The 25,972-nt window shown below is 48.2% G+C and overlaps 1 protein-coding gene across 3 annotated transcripts in view; it reads right to left on the bottom strand.

Annotated features, from left to right (window-relative positions):
* Positions 1–25,972, bottom strand: part of MYO5B (myosin VB) — a 345,264-nt gene that overhangs the window by 75,179 nt on the left and 244,113 nt on the right. For all 3 annotated transcript variants that reach the window (XM_025886612.2, XM_073898217.1, XM_073898218.1), the window contains exons 15-17: positions 15,780–15,935; positions 14,802–14,899; positions 8,988–9,074 (exon numbers count right to left, since the gene is read on the bottom strand). In XM_025886612.2, the coding sequence (XP_025742397.2) occupies positions 8,988–9,074; positions 14,802–14,899; positions 15,780–15,935 (341 nt within the window). The remainder of the gene's footprint in view (positions 1–8,987; positions 9,075–14,801; positions 14,900–15,779; positions 15,936–25,972) is intronic.

Raw genomic sequence — 25,972 nt, 5'->3', positions numbered from 1 at the left:
GCATGTATGAATGTCCTTTTGCCGAGGACCCAGAATCAAAGCGGGATTCTCTTTTCCGTGGACCCCTGTACTTTTACAGAGAAAGTCCTCGCAGGAAAGACCCCATCACTTGTAGAAGAAAAACCTCCCAAGTGAAGCTAAACAGAATATGTGATTGTTTTTCAAAAAACAGAATTTAACAGAACTTCCTGATCTGGTAGGGACATCTGGATGGAGGTTTTTTGTGGCCATGTAAGAATTGGGAAAGACCCCTCTATAGGACCACAGCATGTCCAGGATTTCCCCCTGAAGTACTCCACTACCACAGAATCTCTCCCTCCCGGAGCAATTAACGATTCCTGTTTCCCTGGGGGATGCAGGGCTTTATACCGTCTATAAAAGATGGTTTTTGTATACGTTAGCTTCTCTGCTCGACTTTAGCCTCCTCTGGCCGGGCTAGGATACATTTTTTAAACTTCTCAACACCTAACACAGTATCTTCATACACAGTTACTTACATTTTCAAAGAATGGGTATTTTCCTGACCAATAAGGAGGCTGGAATTCCAAATGTTAAACCTTTTCATTCTACTAGTGTTTCTCAAAAAGGACACTATTGGCTTTGGAGCCGGACAATCCTTTTGTGCTCAAATGGACACAGAACCTCTTCAAGACCATTCCCTACCACGCCACTCCTCGAGATACTCAAACGTTGTTGTTTGCAAATATCTGCAAAATGTTTACTATAGAACATAGTTCTAGTCCAGAAAACCACCCAACCATGCCTACCATCTGCCTCCACAGTGTGAGTCCACTGCTTCTGTTCCTGCTTTCCGTCCTCCCGAGGGGGCCATGGGCAGGTCCTCTCCGGCCTGCACTATGGCTGTGTGGTTCCGTGTGGTTCACTGGCCTGGACAGGTCTTTTAAGTCAGGCCTAGGCCTGCTGCACCTCCAGCCATTTCACATTAATGGTGGGAGAAGAGCTCCCATTTTTAGTCTATTACTAGGCCCCAACTATGGCCTGGATCCTGGGCTATATGGAGTCCTAGCGGCCTCAGGGACAGAATGTATACTCAGCCCTGCTCTCCCTGGATTTGGACTCACAGACTTCAATGTCGTGCTTCCTGTGGAATGAAGGCCTCCTTCACCCTGCGTGCCCCTGGCCTGCTAGGGAGGTGTGCTGATCTGCTAGAGTACTCACAGCTGGGTGTGTGGGAAAAGCCCAGGACCTATGATGGCTCCTGATGAGAATGGGGAAATCAGAGGCAGAGGCAAGGTCGGAAAGATGCTTCCTTATAACAAGCTCCTCAGGCTCAAGACAGCATGTGGTAAACCCAGCTGCTGTGAATGGCAGAGCAAACTCAGTAGGGTGATGTTTTGGTTGACTGAGTTCCCATCTAGAGTCTAATAATGGATTTAACCAACTACATGTGGGACCATTCTAGGGAACATGCCTCCCTGAGTGGTCCTCAGTGGATAAATGTGAACAGATGGAGCAGATCTGTCAAAGCGGTCACACGGTGTACTTCCCTTCCCTTGAGCAGATCCCCTCATGCGGGATTGGCTGGAAAAACAAACTCTAGGCTAGAATCCCTCCAATTAGACCAGCATATGAGGCTCTAAATCACACCATCTTTACAACAGAAGGCCACCAAGAACCACCCCCGCAGATGGCAGGGCAGGTTATCACAAGGGTGAAAATGGAGAGCATGTTTGCAAGTCTTATCTGATAAGCAACTAGTGTCTAGAAAATATAAAGAACTCCTACTGCACCAAAGAGACAACCCAGTTAAAAAAAATGGACAAAAAATCTGAATACATTTCTCCAAAGACGATATACAAATGGCCAATAAGCACATGAAAAGACGCTCAACATCATTAATCATCAGAGAAATACAACCAAAATCACAATGGGATACCACTTGACAACCCCTGGGATGGCTAAAATAAAACAGACAATAACAGCTGTTGGCAAGAATGTACAGAAACCGGAAGCCACAGCCATCGCTGGCGGAAATATAAAATGGTGCAACCACGGTGGAAAACAGTCTGGCAGGTCCTCAAAAGGGTAAACAGAGTTACCATAAGAGCCAGCAATCCCACTCCTAGGTATATCATCAAGAGAAATAAAAATACATGTTCACACAAAAATACATACATGGATATTCAGAGCAGATCATTCATACCTGTCAGAAAGCGGAAATAACCTAAGTGTCCATCGACTGATGATGGATGAAACATAGTGTATCCTTACCATACGATGGTATTAGGCAACAAAGAATAAAGTTCTGACACGTGTTAAAACCCGGATAACACAAAAGGTCACTTATAGGCTTCCACTGGTATGAAATGTCCAGGATAGACAAATTTATAGAAGGAAAAAGTTAGTGGTTGCCAGGGCTGAGAGGAGGGGGAAAGAGGTAGTGACCACCAATGGGAACAGGGTTTCTCTCTGGGGTGATAAAACATTCTGTAATTGGTACTGATGGTTGTACAATGCTGGGAATATAATGAAAACCACTCTAGAATTGCATACTTTAAAAGAATATTTTTATCACACATAAATGATATCTCAATTTTTAAAAGTCAGTGTGATGAACAAATGAGATTTTGTGGAGGGCCTTTATAAGGCAATACATAAAACATAGGATTTGTCATTATTTCAGCACCGATACCCATGGAGGAGTTCCTAGTGCACAGGCAGCAGGGTATTCGCCTCTCACTCATACCTCCATTGATTAGCCTCTATTTGCCTTTCCCTCTGTCCCCTATGTCCTGGGAAACACAGGCTCAGACTCAGAGGTGGCCCTGGGTCTGAAGGTTGCTAAGCTTTGCTGCTGAGGGAAGGAAACCTAATTCTTCCCCACTGGCTCTGAGCTGGAACCGAGTTCCAAAGTGAGGAGCAGAAAATCTAATCAGTCTTGGCACTGCCCAGATACAACCAAGTGGCTGCAGCTGACCAGTGACCAACAATTTCCTCCAAGGGAGAGTTTCAAGGCAGAGCGTATGTGCAAATCAGCTTCCCCGTGGCTGTGATGAGCAGCCCCAGCTGAGGACCCTGTGACGGACTCCAGTCCAAGGAAGCGAGCGCAGCTCTCAGGCACAAGAGCCCCAAGGGCGGGCTTTAAGATCTCGGGACAAAGAACTGTTTCACTCCAAAGTAACTTCTACATTACTGTGGTGGGGTTTTTAATCACAAGGTAGGTAACTGTATGTCTGTTTAATCGTGACTAAATGGGCAGGTGAACCCAGCAGCTTCTCAAGACTCCACCTCCTTCCACAGTCCTGTGTTTCGTCCACATGGGGGCTGAGGGATGGAGGCTGCCAACGAGAAGTCTTTTTAGAAGGTGCTGCTGAGTTTTTCTGAGGTGAAGAGGAGATACACAGAAGATTTAGGAGTTTTGTTTTTAAATATAAACCTTGCATATTCAAGTCGTCCTCCCACAACACACGTGTTGTGGTTAAATGGAGTTTGCTTCACAAGTCCTCTGGGACACAAAGCTGCATTGCAACCCCCCACCCCCCCGCCCGAGACAGAGCATCATACAGGCATAAAACACATCCGGGGCGGCGGGGGGCGGGGGGGGGGGGAGCCAGGTAACAGTGGCCGAGCTGCTCTTCCCACGCAGTTCATTTATCACAGTGCTTTATGTACGTGGTAATGGGCATATTTCTTAGTCACTGCAGCACATTTCAAATGGAATGATACATTTTCATTTTAAATCAGACTCACAGAGAGTCTTAATTCTTAAGAAGATAAAAATAGACAAGTATAGAGGCTGAGGACGGGACAAGGGACCTCCAGAGAGCAGTCGCCAGCCCGCTGCCCCGAGTGCGTCCTCTCGGGCTGGCTGGGCTTGGGGGGGTATTGGGCACGTGTTCGGTTCAGAACAGGGCTGAGTGTCCTGTGCCCACGGCATCAGTAGGCTGGATGCAGGAACTTGGCCTGAAATCGCAGCTGCAAAGGGCTGCCCTCTGCATGGGCTCCTGGGGAAGTGGCCTCCAGACATTTCATCACAAGTCCCTGAGACCCTGGGCCATGCGTTTCCTTCCTCTTTGGCATTTTCTTCCCTGGAAAGAGTTGGCATGTGCCCTTTGGCCACTTAAGTTGGCGAAATGTAGGAAAATGTTCTGCGTTGTAATTCCCCCTCATCAAAGAAGCCACTGAAGTTTCCTTGGACAACAGCTCTGCAAAATTGTGGTTACTTGACAAGCTAAAGCAAGTGAAATCACCTTGCTGTCTTGAGTCTTAGCACCATGGAGGCAAATTCTTTCTGAGATGACTCCCCAGTCTGCTCAGGTCCCTCCGGGCTCACAAACGTCTCCCAGAGTCAGGCTAACAAAATGACTGCTCGGCTCTACATTCTGAGGTAGCTTCCTTCAAAAGCTAACATCTTGATGGGTACACAGGTGTACCACCTTGCTTGCTTTATCCCCAGATACAGCAGACACCCCAACCTCTGGGATGAAGCAGTAAGGGAGATGTTTAAGCAGTGAGGTCACTCCAAATGGTTATCATGACTGGCAGGTGCATCAGGTGATGTGCGGAGTCACAAGATTACAGGTGGGGTAGATTTGCTCCCCAGCCCTCTCCCCACCGCTCACCTTTCAAAGAAAGGCCACCCTGGGTGCTGTGGCTCTGGGAGAGGGGATTAGCAATGAAGTAATATGGATGATTCAGCTCTACCTCAACACTAACAAAAGTGCCATAAAACTATGGCGCCTCTTTCCAAAAGACAATACTTCAAATGGCCGTTTGGGGAGGGAATCTTCCCTTTGAGCCTTCAGCAAAATCTTCTAAGACAGCAAAGGTAAGGCAGCACTCTGGACCTAAGCCCAAACGTGCAAATCACAGCATTAGGTAACATTTTCTGTGGAGCAGAAAATACCAGTTTTTCCTTCCCTCCCTACACTCTCCACAATACTTGCAATTATGAACACAAAAGGTACAGACGTCCTTGCGATTAGCTGCTAGAAAGAAGTGTGAATCAACTAGGGAGGCAGGAAAGACACCCATCGGCTGCCCCCTAAGAGGCGAGTCTGTGGGCATCTCAACGTTGCAGGTGACTCTGATTGCAGCCAGGTGGAACGAACGGCAGGAGAGGTCTAAAGACTTGGAAGCAGCGGGCTCTCACAGTGGCCCAGGGAGAGGTGGTCTGGATGAGGAGAAAAGCCTATCTAGCATGCTAAAACTGGAAGACGGAACAGGAAGAATGAATGAGGACTGACTGGCAAAGAAGGTCTCTTCCCAGATCGCTGGGCAGGAAAACTTCTCTTCCCTTCTGTGCCTGGACATGGCACTGCTCCCAGGCTGGCCGAATCCTCCCACTGCCTCCCCACCCATCCGAAGCCTCCTCACTCTTCAAGGCCCCACCTCAAACCTCACCTCCTCCCTGAAGCCACATTTCCTTCCAAACTTGGCCTAATTCTATGTTGCTCTCTGTTTTAGGTTTTTATCCCTTCTCCTAGACTGTGACTCCTGACGGGCTGAGGTCATGACTTCGATCCTTGATGGCCTCCCGGCCATTGGCACAGAGCTAGAAGCTGGACAGGGGAGGAGACATGGAGCAGGAGGCCAGGTTAACAGGAGAGGTGACATGAAGGCAAGAACACGTTCTCATTCTACAGAAGCTCAGGTAAGACCACAGGAGTAAAACCCTGCCCTTTTTCCTCTTCCACCTCTTCCAACAGAGGATTCTGTACCGCACCAGCAAACCAGCAGGAGTGTGGGTGGGACACGCGGTCACTCGGATTTCACTGCGAGGCTGCAAGCAAGTTCAGTGGGTGAATCCGAGGCGGCAGAGATGCAAGGGGACCTCGGACTAAAGCATGGTCTAGAGCTAATCGCAACAGACCCAGACTCCTGGCTTTTCCTTGATGGTCTCCAAGACAAGAGGTTCACAAAGCACTTGTCTTACTATCAAACAACTCATTGTTTTAGAAAGTTCTTGGCAAAACACGTGGCTCCTGACATCCTGAGATGGATCCCCACGGTTTCAGCTGCCCTAGAGTATCTCATTTTCACACGCTTCCCTGGTTTCTTCTCCCCTGGCGTGGCAGGGTCCCAACGTTCACGCTTCCCACTTGACAAGCCCCCCAGCAGCACCAGTTATATGTGAGAGACAGAGATGAGCACCTGGGCTCCTCGGCTCACCTGGAGGCCTCTGTGCTGCAAAGCACAGGTGTGGCTGTGAGGATCCATGATCCCGAAGGTTCTTGCACAAGGACCCTCAACAGTTGAACATGGGACATCTCAGCTCCAGTTTTGACAGACTATAGGTAATTCTTAGACCCACCTTTTCAATTCCTTAGAGAACTTTGGAATGCTCTTTTGAGGTGACCAGACACGTCAGACAAAAAATAAAGCTAAATATTTCTAGTATAGGCCTGTTTTATCCTGATAATTACATCCACAAGGATGCAGTTTCTTGCTCGTATCTAAATGAGTGATAAACATGTTATTAAATGCTTAGGTGCCTGCAACGTGTGGAAGACTTTAGATGCATTATGTCTTTCATTACAACCACCTATGATGGAACTACTTAGTGATAAGGGAACCCAGGCTCGGAGATCGACTCACTTGAGGTTACCTAGCCAATGAGGATGGGAGCTGACCACGCAAGCCAGGCCAGACTCCAAAGGCTAAGGGTTCAACCACAGGCTCTTCTGGCTCTAGCCCAGGCCACACATAGTTCTGCAGTCTGGACTTCTATTTACAAGCGGGGGCCGGCAGGGTGCAGTTTTACTCCAAGCCTCAGGTCTGGGCCCAGCCCCAGGGAGCAGACAGAAAACCCTACCCTTGCTCTTCTCTCCTCTGATCCCCCTGTTTGGATGGCACCACTCACCGACATGAGCAGTCAGATGCTTGGCAACAAGCACGCAGCCGGGCAGAGGAAGGGGGGTTCTAAGTCCTCACTCAACCCCAGCCACAGTGACCTTGAGCAGTTCACTTCCTTCTGTGGGCCTCAATAGCAAAAGTGTGTTTTACATCATGACGCAGCCATGTCTATATATAAAGCTGAAGTGAGCTCACACTCTAATACCCTTTCTACCACAAATTGCCATCTTCTATTTTCCATCCCGGGTCATTTCATTAAATAAGATGCCGTTCATGACCCATTACATTTATTTCCTGACCCGCTAACGGGTTGCAAAGTAATTCTGAGAAACAGTGGACTGAAGATGGTAGACTAAAGACTTTTGGGGGGAGGCCAGCAGATAGGGGAGCAGGAACAGGGGTGGAGCCTGGCTGCCTGGGGAGCACGCTCTGAGAAGCAGCGGCTAGGCAGCTCCCTAAGGTCCTTGCCACGTTTGTAAATTGTATGAACCCCGTCGGATCTGAATGCTGTGCTTGCAGCAGCCACTGGAAGTTGATCCAATTGGCTAGACCACAGTTCTTTGAACTCAAGACAAAGCTACTGTGCCCGTGGCCTAAGCCCCATTCCCTCAATCAAAACATGGATGCCGGGCCCTGCAGGGCAGACAGGGAGAAGGTAGGCCAGAGCCCTCACCTGAGAAGGGTAAGCATGGCTCACCTCCTTCATCATGGAGTTGTCAGCCATTTGTGTTCAGACCCTAGGCTCGGGAAAGGAGACGGAGCCCCAGGATACTCCCTGTCTTTCTCTTGAGCAGGGAGAGACATGGTTGAAAGAAAACACGAACAGTCTTCCACTCTGGCCAGAGCAGACCGTCCTGAACAATGCTCCAACCTGCTGGGTTTTGAAAAGCTGCCTGGAGGTTCCAGATTAGTGGCGGTTCTTGTACTCTGCGCATCGAACGCAAACTCCTAATTCCATCACTAATTTCCTTCCCGGGTCTTAAATTTGGGAGCTGCTGCTGGTTACGTTGCTGCATGGTCAATACCTGTTGCTATGAAGGCATACCTCCACTGCAGTGGCCAAGTTCCAGCTGGAGATGGCAGGGAGGGGGGAGGGAGGCCTGGCCTGCATGTCCTCCTCCCCATTTCCAGCTCCCTCTAGCTCCCTCCGCCTCCTGACACATACGGGACTTCCAAGGACAGGGGACCCTGGGGAAAACACCGTGCGCTCTGAGCTGCTACACTGGCTCAGCTCAGCTCTGCTCAGCTCACGGCAGAAGACACCTGGTCTGTGAGATGCTGGTTCGCAGTATGACCTCACAAGAGCTAGCAGGTCCCTATCCATACCTCACTCCTACTTCAGGCAAGCATTTAGAAAGGATCCAGTCTTGACATAGCTTCGACAGACTCTAGGTGGCTCAAAGACTTATCCACAGTGCAAATTAGATCTTGATAGTGGTTTTTGAAATTCAAGATTGTATTTTCCATCACAGATTTGATTTTTAAAGGTAAAGGGGTCCATTGACAAATGGATGGATAAATAAAAAGTGGTCTACGCATACAATGGAATAGTATTCAGCCACAAAAAGGAAATTCTGACCCATGCTACATGGGGGAGCCTTAAAGATATCAGACTAAGTGAAGGAAGCCAGTCACCACCACTGTAGGATTCCACGTATCTGAAGGACGCAGAGTTGTCAAAAACAGACACAAAGTAGAACGGTGGCTTCCAACTGTTGGAGGGGGTAGGAAATGGGGATTTAGTGTTTAATGGGCACAGAGTTTCAGTTTTGCAAGATGAAAAGAGTTCTGGAGATGGGTGCACAAATAATGTACCACCAAACTGTACACTTCAAAGTGATTCAGACAGTAAATAAGCGTATTTTACCAAAAAAAAAAAAAAAAGTAAAGGGAACAACATGGGAGTGAAGGAGAAATCCCCTCTGGAGCTCTAGCTTGCCCCTTGTTCAGACCAGTGCCAATCTAAAATGGGAAAAGCTGCCCCAGAGGATGCCACCGTGGATTCCCATGCTTCCCAGACCAAAATGATATTCTCCTGTCAACATCCTGCCTGGGTCCTCAGTGTCCAGGAACTTTATGCAGGATGGGTCTCTGGCTGACAGCGTGGAAACGGGTTCCCTGGGGAGCCAGGCTCCGGCTGCCCCAGGAGGTGTGGCTGGTGGGTGCATTACCTGGACGGGTAGCCGGCCGCGCTGATTCGGATCGTCTCCAACACCCCGCACGCTCGGAGCTGCTGCACTGCTCTCTTGGGGTCAAAGCTGCAAAACAGTCAGACAAGTTGTGAGTGGCCGTGCTGGCAAAGAAATGGATCAGGAGAGAGGGACAGAGGACTTCTTCCTGCATCGAGACACAGACCATCGTGCACCTTGAGCACAAGTTCAGGGGCCAAGCACCGACTAAAGGACACTGATTGGCAGGCGCATGAGCCATATCAGCACTCAAGCTCTGTGCACATTCTTGGTCTCACCTGGGATACCTCATCTTCTTCTTGGCATAACTGAATTCTGTCTACCATCCAAGACCCACTCATGCCTCCTCTCCAGAGCCTTCCCTTATTATTTCCACCCATGGGGGTATCTGCATTCAAAGGCCAAATCATATACGTTCACCACCAGAAGCAGTATTTGGCTCAGGAGTTAGAAGGGTGAGTTTTGGGCCAGGCAGAGCTGGGTTCGGATTGTGACATGGTCACTCACCAGCAGCATGTGTCACCTCAGGAAGGCAATATCACCTCCTCGGGCCTTCGTATCCTCACCTATAAATCGGGGATAATAGTAGTATCCCTTTTTTAGGGTTAGTGCAAAGATTAAACCTAACGGCCCAGGAAAGCAGTTGGACCAGCACCAGGGACGACATTAGCACACATGCATTGTTGCTGCTATCATGACAACTTCCTGGTTAAGATAAAGAAACTAATCTTCCCGTCTTCAGGGACCTGAGCCATGTCTTCAACAACTCCTGTGCCCTAAACTGCTGTGTAGCCCTGAAAAGCGGCAAGTACTCCAACACGTATGTCGAATAGGACACTGTACAATCAGCAATCAGACTTGGTCTGGGCTGAGACTCCCTGCACTGGGAGAGAAGTGTATAGAAGTGCACAAAGCCGTAGGTGAGAACCATGGTACTGGTGCTGTAAGAGGCCGGCGGGGGGAGAGTGGCCAGGGGTGGCTATAGAAATCAGGGGCGGTGGCGGGGGGAAGGAAAGAACTCAGCTGAACTAGAATTAATCTCTATAGTTTGGGCTGTTCCTCAGCTCAGTTCGAGCCCGGGGCCACGAGTCTTGTGCTCCTTCTGCTCTGGGAAGTGGGCGGCAGGCAGGGCTGAGCTCAGATCCCCGGATCACGGTCATTGGCTGTAGCACACACCTTGGCCACGCTGACAGGAGACCTGTCTGCCCCGTGGCGAGAGCTGGGCAGCTTTATCTCTAGGACACCAGGGGGCAGCCTCTTACCACCCGTGTCTGCCACCTCGCTGACAACTCTGGGAGTTTTCCCAGCAGCTGGGCCCACTCAGGATTCTGCAGGACGGATCACAGCTCCCCACCGGAGACTCGTCCCGCCCTCCCACCTCTCTGTATGAGCTGCTCAGCTCCCAGTGCTAGCTGTTCTCCTACGCCAAGGACCCAGCAGTCCCTCGAGGCAGAGGCACTGGGTCCACAGGCACCTTCCAGGTGACTGAAGACCATGAGCTGACCTTGAGTCCAGGGACTCTCTGCGTTCCAGGTCAGCCCTGGGGCTCCCTGTCCCGGGAGACACCCACACCGTCCTCCAGGCCTGTGCCCCCTTGGCCTTCTCCTGCTGCCCCCGAACCTGCCCAAGTCCTGCTACTTTGGACACCCAACTCCTCCAGGAAGTCCTCCTGATTATTCCGGTCCCATGGCACCCATGGCTCTTGAGTAAGGGACAACTGAGCACTAAAGTCTTCACAGTCCTGAGCAAGGCAGTGACTTAAGAGGAGTTAATTTTTTTTTTTTTTTTAAATAGGCAAAAAGCTCCTCAGCAGAAGGTCTTATAGGATGAAAGAAAACCAAAGGAGTACAGGTGAGGAGCCTCTCACTAGGGTCATCCCCTCTGCAGCAGTTCTGAGGTGTTGCCAGGACACAGCACGGCTCTGGGGTCCCAGAAAAACCTTAACCAATGTGCAGTGGTAGTGAGGAGTCTGAGAACATGGGGCACAAAGGCTGTTCGCGACCTGGAGTGACCGAGGCAGCCTTGGGGACGCAGGCTCTGCTGCTCTCATCTCGAAGGTGGTCAGCTGGGCCCCGAGTTAGGAATGCAGGCAGGTGTGCTCGTGCTTCGGGGAAGGCTTCCTGGGGACTGCAGACCTCTCCTCCGAGGCTCTCTGCCCCTGTGCTCTCCAGGCCCGGGTCTGATTCAGTCTGCGGTGTATGTGGGGGATGGGCAGCGTGCTTGGCAAGCATCTGCGACCCCTTGTCCTTCGTGGGCTGGGGGCCCACCTGCAGCCCTCCCCACTGCCCTGCTCACACGCGCACTTTCCTCCCGAGTCGGCAACATTCTCTTCCCCGCGGGATGGGGGAGGAGAGCAAGGGCAAAGCAGAAAACTTGGTACGGCCACTAACACCTTATGCCACTCTGGGCAACATATCCTCTCTGTAGCTCCTTTTCCTCATTTATTCAACAGAAACTGAGAATATCTGCCCAAATAGAATTCACCGGTTGGTTTTAAGGCCTAAGTGATAGAAAAGAAGAACCCTGTTAGGAAAAAACCAGCAGACACTCCACCAAAAAGATCTCGTCACCCTCGCCCCCTGTTCATAGCCCCCGGGGATGTGTAAAGCCAGCCAGCCTTCTCTATCTTAATCTCATCCCTTCGATGGTAAAGAGAGCTGTCACCAGCATCTCCCCGTCAGCCTCCCTGCATGTGTTACCAGGTGGGCGGGAGTGGAAAAGCAGCTCCTCCCCACCTATTAAATTTTGGAGGACCGTGGTGAGGACAAACACCACTTAATTCTGGATTGAAAAAGTCACCAAAGATCTCTAGGGTCCAAACACTGAAACACAGGGCTATACTTTATCCTCCCAATCAATGTGCAGGCTCAGCAGAGCCGACAGCTGAGAACCCGGCTCCCCTGAGCAGTCACGCGCCACTCCTCTGATTCTTGCCACGCTGCCTGCTCGCACCCGTCTCCAGCCTCTGTGGAGTGCTGCAGTCACACTCGAGGGCCCCGGGACTCCCACGGTTGGCCACTTCTGAGCTCGGGGGACCGGGCCTCAGGAAACTGGCTAGTTCCTCCAACCAGCGAGCCCACGGGGATCATACTCCCCCAGACCACCTCCCCCCTGCACACGTAAGCACCGCCCTGACCTCTCTGCTCCTGCAGCACTCCCACACACCCTCTGGCAGTCACTTCTATGCTGTTGTCCGTGATCAGCAACTGGCAACGCCTCAAGGACGAGGGCCCTTTCTGTCATTCCACTTGTCCTCGCCCAGTGTCCAGTGAATAGTGGGTATGATAGATGTTTTTTGAATAAAGGAAGCAGCAGAGGGGAAAGACTTTTCCAACAAGGGATGCTATCAAAGCACGTGGTGTAGGACAGCGGTCCTCCACTGGGGGATGCGATTCTGTCCTCCAAGGAACACTCGGCAATCATAAAGCACTTTTAGTTGTCACAGAGATGGGGATGCTACCAGAATACTACAATGGACAGGACAGCCCCCCACAACAACAGCATATTACCTGGCCCCAAATGCCAAGGATGCCAAGGTTGAGAAAGCAGTTGTAGGGGATGGGGGGCAGGTATAAAGAACTTTCCTTCTGGAATTATACTTTTTTTTTTAAATAAAGTATTTTAAATAATGGTTATATATTTTACTTATCAAAATTTTTATGCTTCTCACAAATCATCTACATCACCTCCTTGATTTCTTCCATCAGGATGATCTGCTTTAGCTACATTTAGCAGATGAAGAAATGAGGCCAGTAGTACAGGGCTAGCTTGTGCATCAGCCAAACAATCGGTTGTAGAGCCCAAACTAGAATCCAGGTGCTCTGACCTGGTTCAGTATTCTCCCCACTTTATTAGGGCAATTTGGGTCCTGGAGGCAAAACATGGCTCATCAGGACTAGACAGTCATTCTGAAAGCCCCCAGCATCTCTCTTCATCTGGGAGGGGAGTTCCAGCAAGATAATCCAGCAGGTGGCAGGCACCAGGTTCTGAGGAACTAACTGCACAAGGTCGCAGCTGGTTGAGGGCAGAGCTGGTACCCAGCCCTCCACTCTCCTCTCCGGGGTCTCTGCACGCCACTCCTGCCCTTCACACATAATCGAAGTCTTTCATGCATGCTGCCCTTCTAATAGCCTCTCTTCTTCTGGAGTCAGCTGGTAAACAGATGTCACACAGGGGGAATTCCTAACCACTTCTCAGAAATTGGGAGGAAGGGAAAAGAGTCAACAACCAGCATGCTTCAAAGAAGGCGGACTCGATGTTGTCTTCCTGACCGTTTTCAGCACAAGGCCCATCTGAGTGCAGGTCAAGCTTTATGAAATAACAGGAACAGCAGAGGGGAGTTCAGATATTCACTCGGACAGACTTGCCAAAAGAAATTATATTTCCCAGAAAGAAATTATGCTAGGACCAAAAAGGAAGTCAGAAAGCTAGGAATAAAGTGCTTCAAAAACTTAGAAATATACCTCCTCTGACCAGAAGATATAGCTTGTGTGGTGGCTCAGGGCAATTGGAATAATGGGGCTGGGGAGGTAAGTAAGAGACTGTTCTAAAGACTTAGGGCAGTATTCCAGGCAAGTAACAGAGTCTAAAACAAGGTGAAAGAAGAAGAGAAAAGGGAACCAAAATAACACATTTTCAAGCAGACTCCATGAGACTTTAACAATGACTGGACCTTGGGAAATAAGGAAGAGGGACGAATCAAGGCTTATGCTGTTCAATATGGTAGCCATCAGCCAACTACAGGTATTTGAATAGAATTAAAATGGCAGAATTCAGTTCCTCAGTTATACCAGCCACATTCCAAAGCACACAATAGCCACACATGACTTGTGGCTACCATGTTGGACAATGCAGATTATAGAACAGTTCCATCCATCACAGAAAGTTCTATTGGATAGCACTGATTCAGAGTGACTCTCAGGTTTGGTGGGTAATGAGCTGTCAGGAAATGGTTATGCCATTTACTACGTAAGAGACCAAAGAGAGAGGAACCATTTCTTGGGCTGGGGGTGGGGGCAAGGAGTCTGATTTCAGACATGTTGAATGCGAATTAGCCAGTGAAACCTCAGGAGGCATTCGGAAAGTCTGGTCTGGAATTTGGCAGAAACCAGAGATGAACAAAGACATTGAAGAGTCACTGCTATATAGATTTGGGTGAGGTCAACCGTGTGGGCATGGATAGAATCGGAAGACGCTATCCAAGATAGGGGTAGAAGAATTTAGACCAGAGGCGGCTGAGGAGCGGGGTGGGGGAAGGTGAGTAGGTATGAGTAACGCTGGAAGCTCAGTGGTAGACGGGGTGTGAGAAATAGGACCACCGTGTCTCATCACTCAACACGTCATTTGAGGTCAAGTTTCCCCCATGGAAGACATCTTCTCTGACCACTCCGGCTCTCCTGCCACCTCTGAATTGAGTATTTGCTATGAGACACAGGTATATCTACATTTACACACTTTTATGTGGTTCTCTGCTTGATTCAGGTGTGCGCACCCCTCAACACCACTGTAAACTCCGTGGGATTAGGGAACTGTATCCTCTCATCCTCTTGAATCTTTCTAGACAGCAGACAGGTGGAACTTGGTAAATGTCTACTGGCCTGTATTTAGCACGTAAACCACCTGTGAAGCGTAAGATCAACTACTCATCCTGCCGCAGACTGCCCCCACACCCCCGCCCCCGGAAGGCTGTGCCTGCCTCTCTTCCAACTGAACTTTTAAGGAAACATGAAGAGGCCAGGCTTGGTCAGCCTGACTGCAGCCGAGAGGCAGCTGGCCAATGTCCGCACGGGCACTTACTGGAAGGGGAGCTTCTCGTCGTTCGGTTTGATGCAGCGCACATAGTGTGGTGTTGTGGCATTCAGGGTCTCCATGAGCAGATGCAGGGAAGTACGGAACTGGAGAGACAAGAGTCAGTGCCCGGTTACTTTTAACATTCTGCAGATGTATAATTAACAAAGAAATGCCCAGAGATTGGTGGTGATAGTTGTTGATACTGTTACCGTCATTATGAATCCAGGAAGGACGGGACGAAATTCAGAGACCCAGGGTCAGATTCTCCCTGACACTCCTGCCTTGCTGTAGGTCCAAGATCAAGGCCCTCCCACATTCAGACATTAGGACTCTTTAAACCAAATGGGGGAGAGCCCAGCTGCTAACACGTCTAACCCAGCATGGTAGATCAAATGAGATGAGAGGGGGTCAGTGCTAGGACATAGGACAGAAGTCATCACGGTGACTGGAGGCTGGTTATTCCTAAACCAGAGGCCTGGGAGCCCCTACTTCCAGTGCCTGGGTATCCTGGAAGTTATGAGAGTAATGTGAAAAGTCTAGAACAGGCAAGTCCACTGCAAGAGAAAGGTTCGTGGCTGCCGGGCTTGGCAGGCACTCCTTTCTCTTGGGAGACACACTGGACATAGAATCCCACGAAGACCCCGCAGAAGGGGCTTCAGTTTCCTAGTCTCCAGACTTCTTTAACCCAACCTGCAGATTCTAGGACCCTCTTGCCTCTTCTACCAGGTGTCTGTGGTCCTATCAGGGGAACTAAATGCACTGCTTGGGGCTATACTCATCCCCTTTCTCTTTTCAGTCTGTTCTTTCTAGAGAGGGCTTCCCAGGGTCCTTCTTCAAAGAGGACATACGGACTGAGCTGGGGGCTGAGGCTGCGGATGAGGAGGCTGCTCTGGCCTCCCTCCAACTCTGTAGCCATCCTCCATCTGCAGAGAGGCCGGCCTGGTCACACGCATCCTGACCCACAGCATCCTGCCAGAGGCTGACCTGGTGGCCCACAGTTTTCTTGTGCTCCTTGTTGGATGCTTTCAGGGGGGGTCTGGCAGAGCGAATGTTGATCTTTGAAGAAGAGCCCTTCCCAGATGTAGCGGTGGCAGGAACGGAGTCCTTGTCATCGTGAAACAAGTCAGCCACTAGTGGGAACTAGAAACAAACACAGAAAGAACACTGAACACAAGATCTCTTAGACTTTCCAAGTAGCTCTCCAGTACATACCCAAGAAACCTGAAAACACACATCCATACACAAACTTGCACACCCAAGTCCATAACCACATTATTCACAGCAGTCACAAAGCAGGAACAATGCAAATATCAACCAGCTGATAAACAGAACATAGCAGATCCATACAATGGAAAACTGTTCAATGACCTAGGGGAATGAAGTCCCCATACACGCGACAGCACGGATGAACCCTGGAACATGCCAAGTGAAAGAAGTCAGACACAAAAGACCATGTTGTGCATGATTCCATTTACATGAAATGTCCAGGGAACAGAAAGGAGTTCAGTGGTAGCCAGGGGCTAGGGGAGAAGAAAGTATAGAGTGTCTTTTTGGAGTAACGCACATTTTCTAGAATTTAGAATTTCTCCTATCTGCTCATCCCGAGAAGCCCATCTCTTAAGACCCAGCCCTGCCTTCTCCATGGGCTTTCCTGGGTCACCCCCTCATGTCTCCATCATGCACCCAAGTACCAGCTGAGGTCTATGCTGGGCCCTGAGCCCCATGCTTGCTGAGCCTAAGGCCTTCTGGCCTCCCCCTCGATGGAGGAGGAGGAGGGCAGGGGAAAGAATTAAAGGAGATAGTCCACATAAGCATATAGTAGTGTGCCCAGCATATCATAAGCACGCAAACACTGCCAGGGGGATATACGTGAGAAATCTGTCTACGTGGTAAATGTTTTGAGCTACAGAGGAAACTCAGAATCATAGAATTCTAGAGCTGGAGCATACAGCGTAAAGATCACCTCTTCAAGGGGCAGGTAAGGAAAAAACTCAGGGAGAAGGGACCCTCCAGAATCCTGCTTCCATCTCCATTTGTCCCAGCACCAGGCATGGTGGCCGGTATCGCCACCTGGGGCTGCTCATTAGTGACTGAGCCAGGACCAGAACCCGGCTTCCAGATGTCCCCATCAGAGCCCGTTTCAATATATAACGGTCTCCTGATCATTTATACCAGCAATATCAAGAAACTGGAAGTGCACATGGGTTTAAGATACGGTCTATCTCCGATGCACCTGTGCAGCATCCTCCTTATTGAAGGCTTTTCGCAAGGCGGGGGGGCGGGGGGAGGGGCGGATCTTGTGGAGCCAGCACTGGTCTTTGAAAGTGATCCATTCTCAGATGTGATGGTGGCAGGAACAGGGTCCTTGTCATCATGAGAGGAGGAAGAACACACAAAAGGGAACTTCATGAAACATCCCTGCAGATGACAGCATCCCATGAAATCTGTAGCAGGAGACTAAGGCTAAGGAAAGCTTGAAGGGCAACATCATCTCCATGGAAGCCTACAGGTCCAAGATGGCAGTGACAGTCCACTTATGCTGACATCTTCCTGCATTTAACTTCCCAGACATTCCACATGTTCAGTCCCAGTTTAAAGGAGTATTTACTGAGCACCAAGCCAACAGCTTGGGAAGTAGACGCATCCTATAAAGCAGAGACCCAAATTTCACAATTTAATGGCACACTCCCATCGGGACTCCAAACATCAATATTTCAGGGGTATTCAAAAAAAGTCCTAAAAGCTGTATTAGGCCCTAACACATATGGGCTTTCTCATATTCCAGCCCAGGATAGGCCCTGGCTCATCCCTTCCTGCAATCAGAGATGCCTCACAGCATGCCATCATGATGTAAATATAAACATTTGAGGTCTTGGCATATTAGTATATTACAACATCTGAGAAAAGGAGCAAGATGGTGCTAAGGGCACCGTAACTGTTCCAGACCCTGGGGGTTAGATCCAGGCAACTTAGTTCATTCAAAGGCGGTTTCCACAACCTTATTAGGTAGCATGCTTGGGTTGCAAGGTGATATGACTGGGGGGTGTAAAATATGCAGGGAGCATCCCATCCCCTTGGGGCTGTCTGCCATCTGATCTCCCCCAGGACATGGTAGGATCAGTGGCAATAAGTGCAGGCATTTTCTATGCGGAACTAGGTAGGTGCAAATGTATTGCTCACTGAGCATCCCTCAGTTTGAGGACCTCTACTATTCTTTGCATATTAAGGTAACTTGTAGGATTTCCATAGGTCAAACGCCTAATTTCACCAAGTCTGATCCTGTGCAGAAATATCTCACAGTGTGAGAGGAGCACATAGAAGGTTATGATGGTTAACACTGAACACCAGCATCAAATGCTGGGTCGAATTATGAGTAGACCTTCTGTATCAAGCTTTCACACTAAAACAGAGGAAACAAAGTACTTCCTCCTAAACTCACTCTTAGGTATTATCAGTTTACAGTTTTTAAACTTTCAATTTGAGAGTCCAAAGTAATTGCATACCACAAGTCAATGGTTTTATACCACACATTAGCTAGCCAGATGGGTTACAAAGCAGTTAAACAATTCTGTGTGCACACACATGGGCATACGTGCTGGAGTCAACACACGTGTTCTGTAAGGTTCCATTCGCACTCGCACTTGTCGTTGATCACAAACACACCAGTCATCAGAAGCTCCTGACTTCCATTTCTTACCGCAGTGATCTACATGCAAATAAAGGTTGTGGTTCTTTAACTCCATGGTCTGGGTTTGAAGTTCAGTCTAAAAGTACCAACTAATGACCTTAAAACCAAGGATCATCTCGGATAAGCAGCTTAAGTCCATCCTCACTGCTGGCTCCTCTGTGGCCGACATCAGCTGCTGACACCACAGCACTAGGAAAAGCTACCATATTCCTGAGTAAGACACGCCCCAATCCCTGCCAAAGGCCCTTGTCAGCCAAGTGGCTTGGGAGGTCACCCCAATGACATTAAGGATGTCTCCCAGTTTCAGGTGCCAACAGGTGACAATTCAGTTCCTATTTCAGCATTTTTGGAACTAGATCAACTTCTGTCCACACATGGTACTTCAAAATCATAAATATTGCCTTTCTCAAGGGGGAATTAGGCTGTCAGAGGAATAAAGAGGACTCCGATAGGATTTTAAAAATCTGTGGCTAAAATGTGCATACGCCAACATCATAAAAATGATACATTAACTCATTATTTCCATGTGCTTTCAAAGAACAGGAAGTAAATATTAGTAAATATTGTCAAGCAACTAGACGGGCTGGTTTGTTCATTCACTCACCAATACGTAACTGACTGCCACACATCCAACAAATAAATACTGTGCTTGGAGCTGGGAACACAATGAACAAAACCGAACAGAGCCTCTTAGCTATCATGGAGTTTATGATCTAGCATAGAAGGTGAACTCTCATCAATTAACCCCATAATTAAAAGTTTAATGTCAAAAAGATGATTTCCTCAAGGAAATAAACAACAGATGCACATAACCGAATCAGGGCCCCGGGTTAGAAATCAGGAAAGACTTCTCTTAGGAAAGGATGTTGGAGCTGGTGGGTCATTCGGCAGGGGGGTGGGGGGAGGGTTAGGAAAGCATGTTAGCAAAATATCCGCATGTTCAGGGAGCTGATATAATGCCAGTTACAGTTTTAGTACAGATCCCGAGGGGGAAGCAAGAAGGACCAGCTCATGCAAAATCCTCCACTGAAGATTTGGGTCTTTATCCTAAAAGCAATGTGAAGTCATTAAGGGTGTTTTTTTGGTCTGGGGTTTTAAATAAGAGCAGCTAGCATTTATTGAGCACTTAGAATGTACCAAGCATGAAATTCATTCAGTTCTCCCAATGACCACTTGGTATGACATCCCATTTTACAGATAGGGAAACACAGGCTCAGAGCCTACAGAGCTGGTCAGTGGCAAAGCTAAGATTTGCACCCAGATGGCCTGGCTCCAGAGCCCACACAATGGGTCACAGAGGGGAGCAATGACCAGGGATCTTTTGGGAAGGATCACTCTGGCTGCAGCATAACAGAGAGCCTGAAGTCCACTGCACAGGAAGCTCTAGAGCAGAGCAGTAAAGAGATAGAAGAGCCTATCACCTAGCAGATCTCCGGGATGTAAGGTACTACAGGACAGGCACTGAGCTAGGGTTAGGAGACCTTTTAGATCCGACTTCACCACTTAATTAGCTATGTGACCCATGGAAAACCTCTTAACATTAGATTTAAAATTCCTCATCTGTAAAAATGAGAGAATTGAAAAATAAGATTCCTTTAAGTCTGACCTAGATTCCTGCATTTTCTATCTGTAGTCTCTCCCCTTTCCTAGGCGCCTTCCCTTGAGCACGTAGCTATGTTCAAGTTCTTTCCATGCAGGACCATCTCCCCGTCCAGCTGGCTCTCCCTGTGCCACGCCCCCCCCCCCCCCCCCCGGCCAAGGCACCCGTGGAAACCGCCCTGGGTCATCCCTTCTCAACCGCGACGCCCCCCACCCCCCCGGCCATGCCGTGGTCTGCCCCCCACACTGCCTAAACCGACCCTGACAGCGCCTTCTGGGGACCCCACCTGCCAAATCCGGTGGCTGGAAGTGGCCCAGCTTCACTCTCCGTCCGACTTGTCCTTGGTGAAGGACCCAAGTCCCTTCTGGGAGGCCCTCTTCCCTGACTGGGCAGCTCTGCTTCCCTCCCGCAGCTCTTTCCCGGCACCTCCCATGGGCCCATCCTCCCGTCTCCCCGCAGTGCTGCCATTTCCCAGGACAGCATCCTCATCATTTACCTTTTCTAATCCTCATTCCATGGACAGTCTCCTTCACACCTAAGGCTTCAACTACCCCCTTCAAGTCTGTCTCTCTAGTCTTGATGTTCTTCCACAACTACGATCTGCAGTTCCAACTATCTGCTCCTTATCTTCCTCCGTGTGTGTGTTCCGCTGGAAACTCCAAATTTGACATGGCCTACATGGCCCTCACCCATCAACTGCCCAAATTTGTATTAGAGAGCCTGCCAACGCCCTATTTCTTATCCCCACATCCCCAAGTTCTGTCCATGGTCAAGTTCCAGCAGTCCTGAATCACCAGAACACTGCCGCCCTATTCAGGCCTTCCCAAGCTCTCCCAGATCACTGCAGGTTCTTGGAACCTGAGGGTCTGGCTCCAGACACACCTTCATCCCAACATATCCTACCCACCAGCCACAGTTTTCTCCAAATACAAACCTTATCCAGCAACTCCTTGGGTAAAGACTTGTGAGTCTTCATGGTACTATCACACATAGTGAGAACACGGGGAGCAGCAAAACCAGCAGTGAGTGGGAGGTGGGGAGAGACAGCCGGGGCACAAGAGGGATGGTGGTGGGGGCGGGGGGCGGCTGATGCCAGAGGCACACGTGACGAAGGGTCAAGTGCCCGGACTGCAGTGGAGAAACTCCCACAGGGAAAGAACCAGAGGCTAAAGGCAGGTTTGCATTTTATTTTTTTTTAAGATTTTTATTTACTTATTTGACAGAGAGACACACAGCGAGAGAGGGAACACAAGCAGCGGGAGTGGGAGAGGGAGAAGCAGGCAGGCTTCCTGCAGAGCAGGGAGCCCGAGAGGAGCTTGATCCCAGGACCCTGGGATCAAGGCAGACGCTTAACGAATGAGCCACCCAGGCGCCCAGGCAGGTTTGCATTTTAAAGACATCAGTGATTCATCCAGTTGGTTGTCTCTAAACACAATACTGACTAAATTGTAATTCACATACTTTCTAAAATGGATTTCCAAGATGTTCGAGTCAGGGGTAGAAGTTACCACATGCATGATGATACGGTTTCAGGAGTCTAATTTACAGAAATCATTAATACCAGCTTTTCCTCTGAAAAAATCTATTAACTTCTAAGGTCAAGAGAATGTATTAAGGCTGCACATGGAACTTTGAAATCAGATTCAGCAGTAAGAACACTTTAAAATTGAAGCCCCTTTCTCTTGTTGTAATCAGAAGCTCCTCCCTGGGCCCTGTGCTAGAATTTGGGAAAAACACAACCAAGGTTTAATCTGGTGAATTTGCGTTTTATCGTAAAAGCTAGGTTTTAATTATAGGTCTTGGCTACTGAGACTGCGTTTGGAAATGACAGGATATGTGGGGCGGGGTGGGAGAGGAGTTTGCTGAGACATCAACTCTAAGAAAAAGCAGTAATAGGACAGACAAGAATACTGACGGCTGTATCACCCTACCCCATCTACCCACTGGGACGTGGGGCCTGTAGACAGGGGCCTCCTGGTCTCAGCAGGGTCCCAACTATAGACCAACCTGAAGTCTCAATGAAAAGTAGTTACATGAAGCTCTTGCTTGACGGACAATTCGTGCAGAAGAATGAACGTATGAGAATGCGTTTTCCTTAACTGACTAACTCCAGTTATACTTTAGAGGCCCTGGGAAGTCTATTTATGAGCTGAGTGACCAATAATGCACAACTCCAACTCATCTGGGGGCAGTCCTGGGAAGCAGCATCCACGGGGGCATTTCGGAAAATCTGCTCCCTCCAATCAGGAAAACACTCAGATGATACCTTCAAACAAACCAAGCACTTGCCTGATACCGTTTGTCACTTCTGTGGTGTACTCTGCTATTCATGGCTATGGATAGATTTTTAAAAGCTGGAGGCAAATCTATTTGAAAAGGTATTAAAAGAAGTATGAAAACACTTTTTACAGACCATTTGATAGTTTAAGAAAAATGTCAAATACAGCTATATACATTTATATAGCTGTTACCTTGGAAATCATGCCTGTTCACTTCTGTAAGAACACAAAACACCTTTCCTTTAAAACAGACGCACGAAACTGAAATAAAGACATGCTCGAAGAACCATTTGATTGGAATCTCTTGCCCAGAACCTTATCTATGAAAACTGGCTGCAGACCTAATAAAAAATACACTTCCTTCTTGGGCAGTTCTTTCACATGGGTACTGCTGCCCTTTGGGGAAAGAAGCTCCAATTTTTAGGTACAAAATATTTTGTTTAAAGGGGTTTTAAATGGGCTTTGGAGGAAAAGTCTCAGCACTTCTTTTCTTTTGTTGTTAAAGACAAAGTTGGACTTTCCTGTATTGGAAAGGGGATGATATGGTTTTACCGACTAAAAAGTTCTTACATGGTTACTATTCTAAATATTTTTGTAAGTTTTTTTTTTAACTACGAACGCCAACTGATCTTAAATAGGAAGCACTTCAAACAGCTTTGAAAGTGCTATATTGTATGTCAATTATATCTCAAAGCTGTTATATGAATAGGTTTAAAAGTACTTTTTAAATTGGAGTATGATTAACAGCAGTATATCAGTTTCAGGTGCACAATATAAGGATTCAACACTTCTATCCGTTACTCAGTGTTCCTCATAAGTGTCTCCCTGATCCTTTATTTCATCCCTCCCCTCACCCATCCACTGAAGAGAGAAGCTATTGGCAAGTGATATGGGAACCCAACATCAAAAATAATGATTTAAAAAATGTGAAGATTCAGAGGGCCCGAACAGTTTCCCAAAGACGACACAAATGGTAAATGGACACATGAAAAGAAAAGATGCACAATATCACCAATCGTCAGGGAACTGCAAATCCAAACCACAATGAGGTATCATCTGACACCTGTGAGAATGGCTAAACTAAAAAACCCAAGAAATAACAAGTACCGGCGAGGAACAGGACAAAAGCGAACCCTCACGTACTGTTGGTAGAAATGCAAACTGGGGCAGCCACTGTGGAAAACAGCATGGAGGTTCCTCAAAAATATTAAAAATAAAATTACCACATGCTGTAGTAATTCCACTACTGGGTATTTACCCATAGAAAATGAAAACACGAATTGGAAAAAAATACATTTTAAAAAAGCAAATGTGTTTGCTCAAAGTGGAATGTGTCTGTGACCCACAAAGAACACACGAGTGTGGAAACAACAGACACATATACCGTGTCATTCCTTGAGGAGTTGAAGTCCAGCCGAAGTCAGAGAGAGGAGACCCAGAGCATACGCACCTGGGCCTTGTCTGAGGTACACCACTGTGACTCTCGGACCTCAGGGACTGCTACGGCCCAGGGTAGGTGGCCTTGGGCCAATACGGTCTCCTCGACCTCTGCACCAGATTGGTCTTGAGATCCCTTCTGCTGGGATAAGGGGAGAGCCGGCCTCAGGACTGCCTGCCTGGGAAACACCACCCAGGATGGTCCTGGCTGCCCAACGCTTACTGACAAACTCCACATCCATTGCTCGTCACTCTGGCCTACACTCAGTGCTGCCCTGGCATAGGAAATCTTAAATGTGTGCTCCTTTTGGGATTTTTTGGATATTGTTTTTTTTTATAATAAACACTGAGAAGGAGAAACCTCCACTTTTAGTACCTAAAACAAATCAGTCTGTTAAGGACTTAAAGTCGCGTTTTAAAGAGGCATTTCCTAAGTCTCTATTTATAGCTCTCCAATAGCTGAGAAAGCAATTAGCTACGTTATAACCTCTTAGGCGGTATAACTGGCTTTCCTAATTACATTCTCATTAACAGTTTTATTTCACTGCTCTTAGTGGGAGTGCTTTAAACATCCCTTTGGCTGGTAGGCTTCATGGGAGTCTTCCATCCCATACAGCTTAATTATTCACAATGATTTCTTAATTTCTTATGAGGGGTGTCACACAAAAGAAAAAAGCTAATAGGTGTCCCATAAAATAAAAATGCTTTAAGTAAAATTATGAATTTACATATAGGATTTGAGATTTATCTATGCTCAGGGAGATGAGCAACACAAGAAATGGGGCACTAACTCCATGCCACAGGGCCTTATATCTTTCTAGGTTTTTATTTTACACACTGTAATATGGAGTTGGAAACATAAACCTCATAGGACTGCTGTACAAAGTTTTACAGATGACACGAGCTCAGTGAACAATGAGCTTCAAAAACGCTACCATGACAGGTGCTGCCAGACAAGTCCATCCGTCCGAAGGATGTGAAGCGCAGTGAGAACCACTCTTTGATTTATAGCTGCAGTCTGGGTCGGGCCCATCTGTGGGTTTACAGGGACCTGGTTTCGATCTTCGCTTTTTACCTTCTGGGACTGTCTGCAATGGGCTCAGGGTGGAGAGTTCTCAGCCATCCTCCTGCTAGGGTCTGGTAGACCTGAAGGCCCCTCCTGCTTCATCTCTGAATGCCGTGAGAGGCTGGGATGGGGCTGCAGGTTGGCAAGAAGGTCACTGGTTCTTAAAAGGATTAGCTGGTAAAGGGGAAAGCTAGAGTGTGGCAGGTGGGTAGGGAAGAGGAGGACCGTTACCTTTTAGGAGTAGACCCCAGACTTATCTTACAGTCCCAATTTAGGAATATCTACAGACTTTTAATGTGCATACTCTTTGAACCATCCACTTCACTTCTAAAAATTTACCTGACTGATGTAATTGCACAAAGATATGTGCAAAGGGCATTGTGGCCTTATCTCAATTAGCAAAATATCAACTGTTTAAAAAAGAGAAGAGATACATAGTCGTGTGGAAAGACAGCAAAGATCTAAGTGAAAAGTCAGAGAGAACTATGTATAATGTGATTCATTTCAAATCTTAGAGATGTACCAATATGCTTGCGTATGCAGAATGGTACCTGATGAAAAGGAGGGTCAAGGAATGGCAGAGAATGCTTTTAAAGCTTTTTAAATTGATGAGTCTGTATTCATGTCTAATAAAAACCCAGCACCTCCAACCTAAAATGATACCCCTGTACAGAAAAGAGCTAACACAGCAAGCTTGAGACTGCCACCCCTGGAAAGGCCTTGGCTGTGGTCTGGGAACTTGGATTTGGGGAGGGTTTTCACCAGACTCTGGTAAGAATGGCTCACTGGGTCTGAATGGTTTATGCAAACAATATGGTTTACACTGAACATCTGCCTTCCTTCTGAGAGTCTGGAATTTTGGTACATGCTAGGCAAAGGGTGCCTGTATAACCGACTCCCAATAAAAGCTCTGAGCCTTGGCTCAGACAAGCTTCCCTGGCCAATACTTCACATGACAACATCCCGCTGTGGGAATGACGCACAGGGGTGCCGCGCCTTTCCCAGTGGCTCCCCTCCTGGGAGCGTGGGCCTGTTTTCCCCTGGACTTCACCCCATGCACTGTTCCCTTTGCTGGCTGCTTTGTAGCCTTTTGGTCTAATAAGTCAC

Source organism: Callorhinus ursinus, unplaced genomic scaffold (assembly GCF_003265705.2).
Source record: "Callorhinus ursinus isolate GAN/ISIS: 27379988/994484 unplaced genomic scaffold, GSC_fseal_2.0 scaffold11, whole genome shotgun sequence".
Taxonomy (NCBI): Eukaryota; Metazoa; Chordata; class Mammalia; order Carnivora; family Otariidae; genus Callorhinus; species Callorhinus ursinus.
This window is presented reverse-complemented; position numbering and strand designations above follow the sequence as displayed.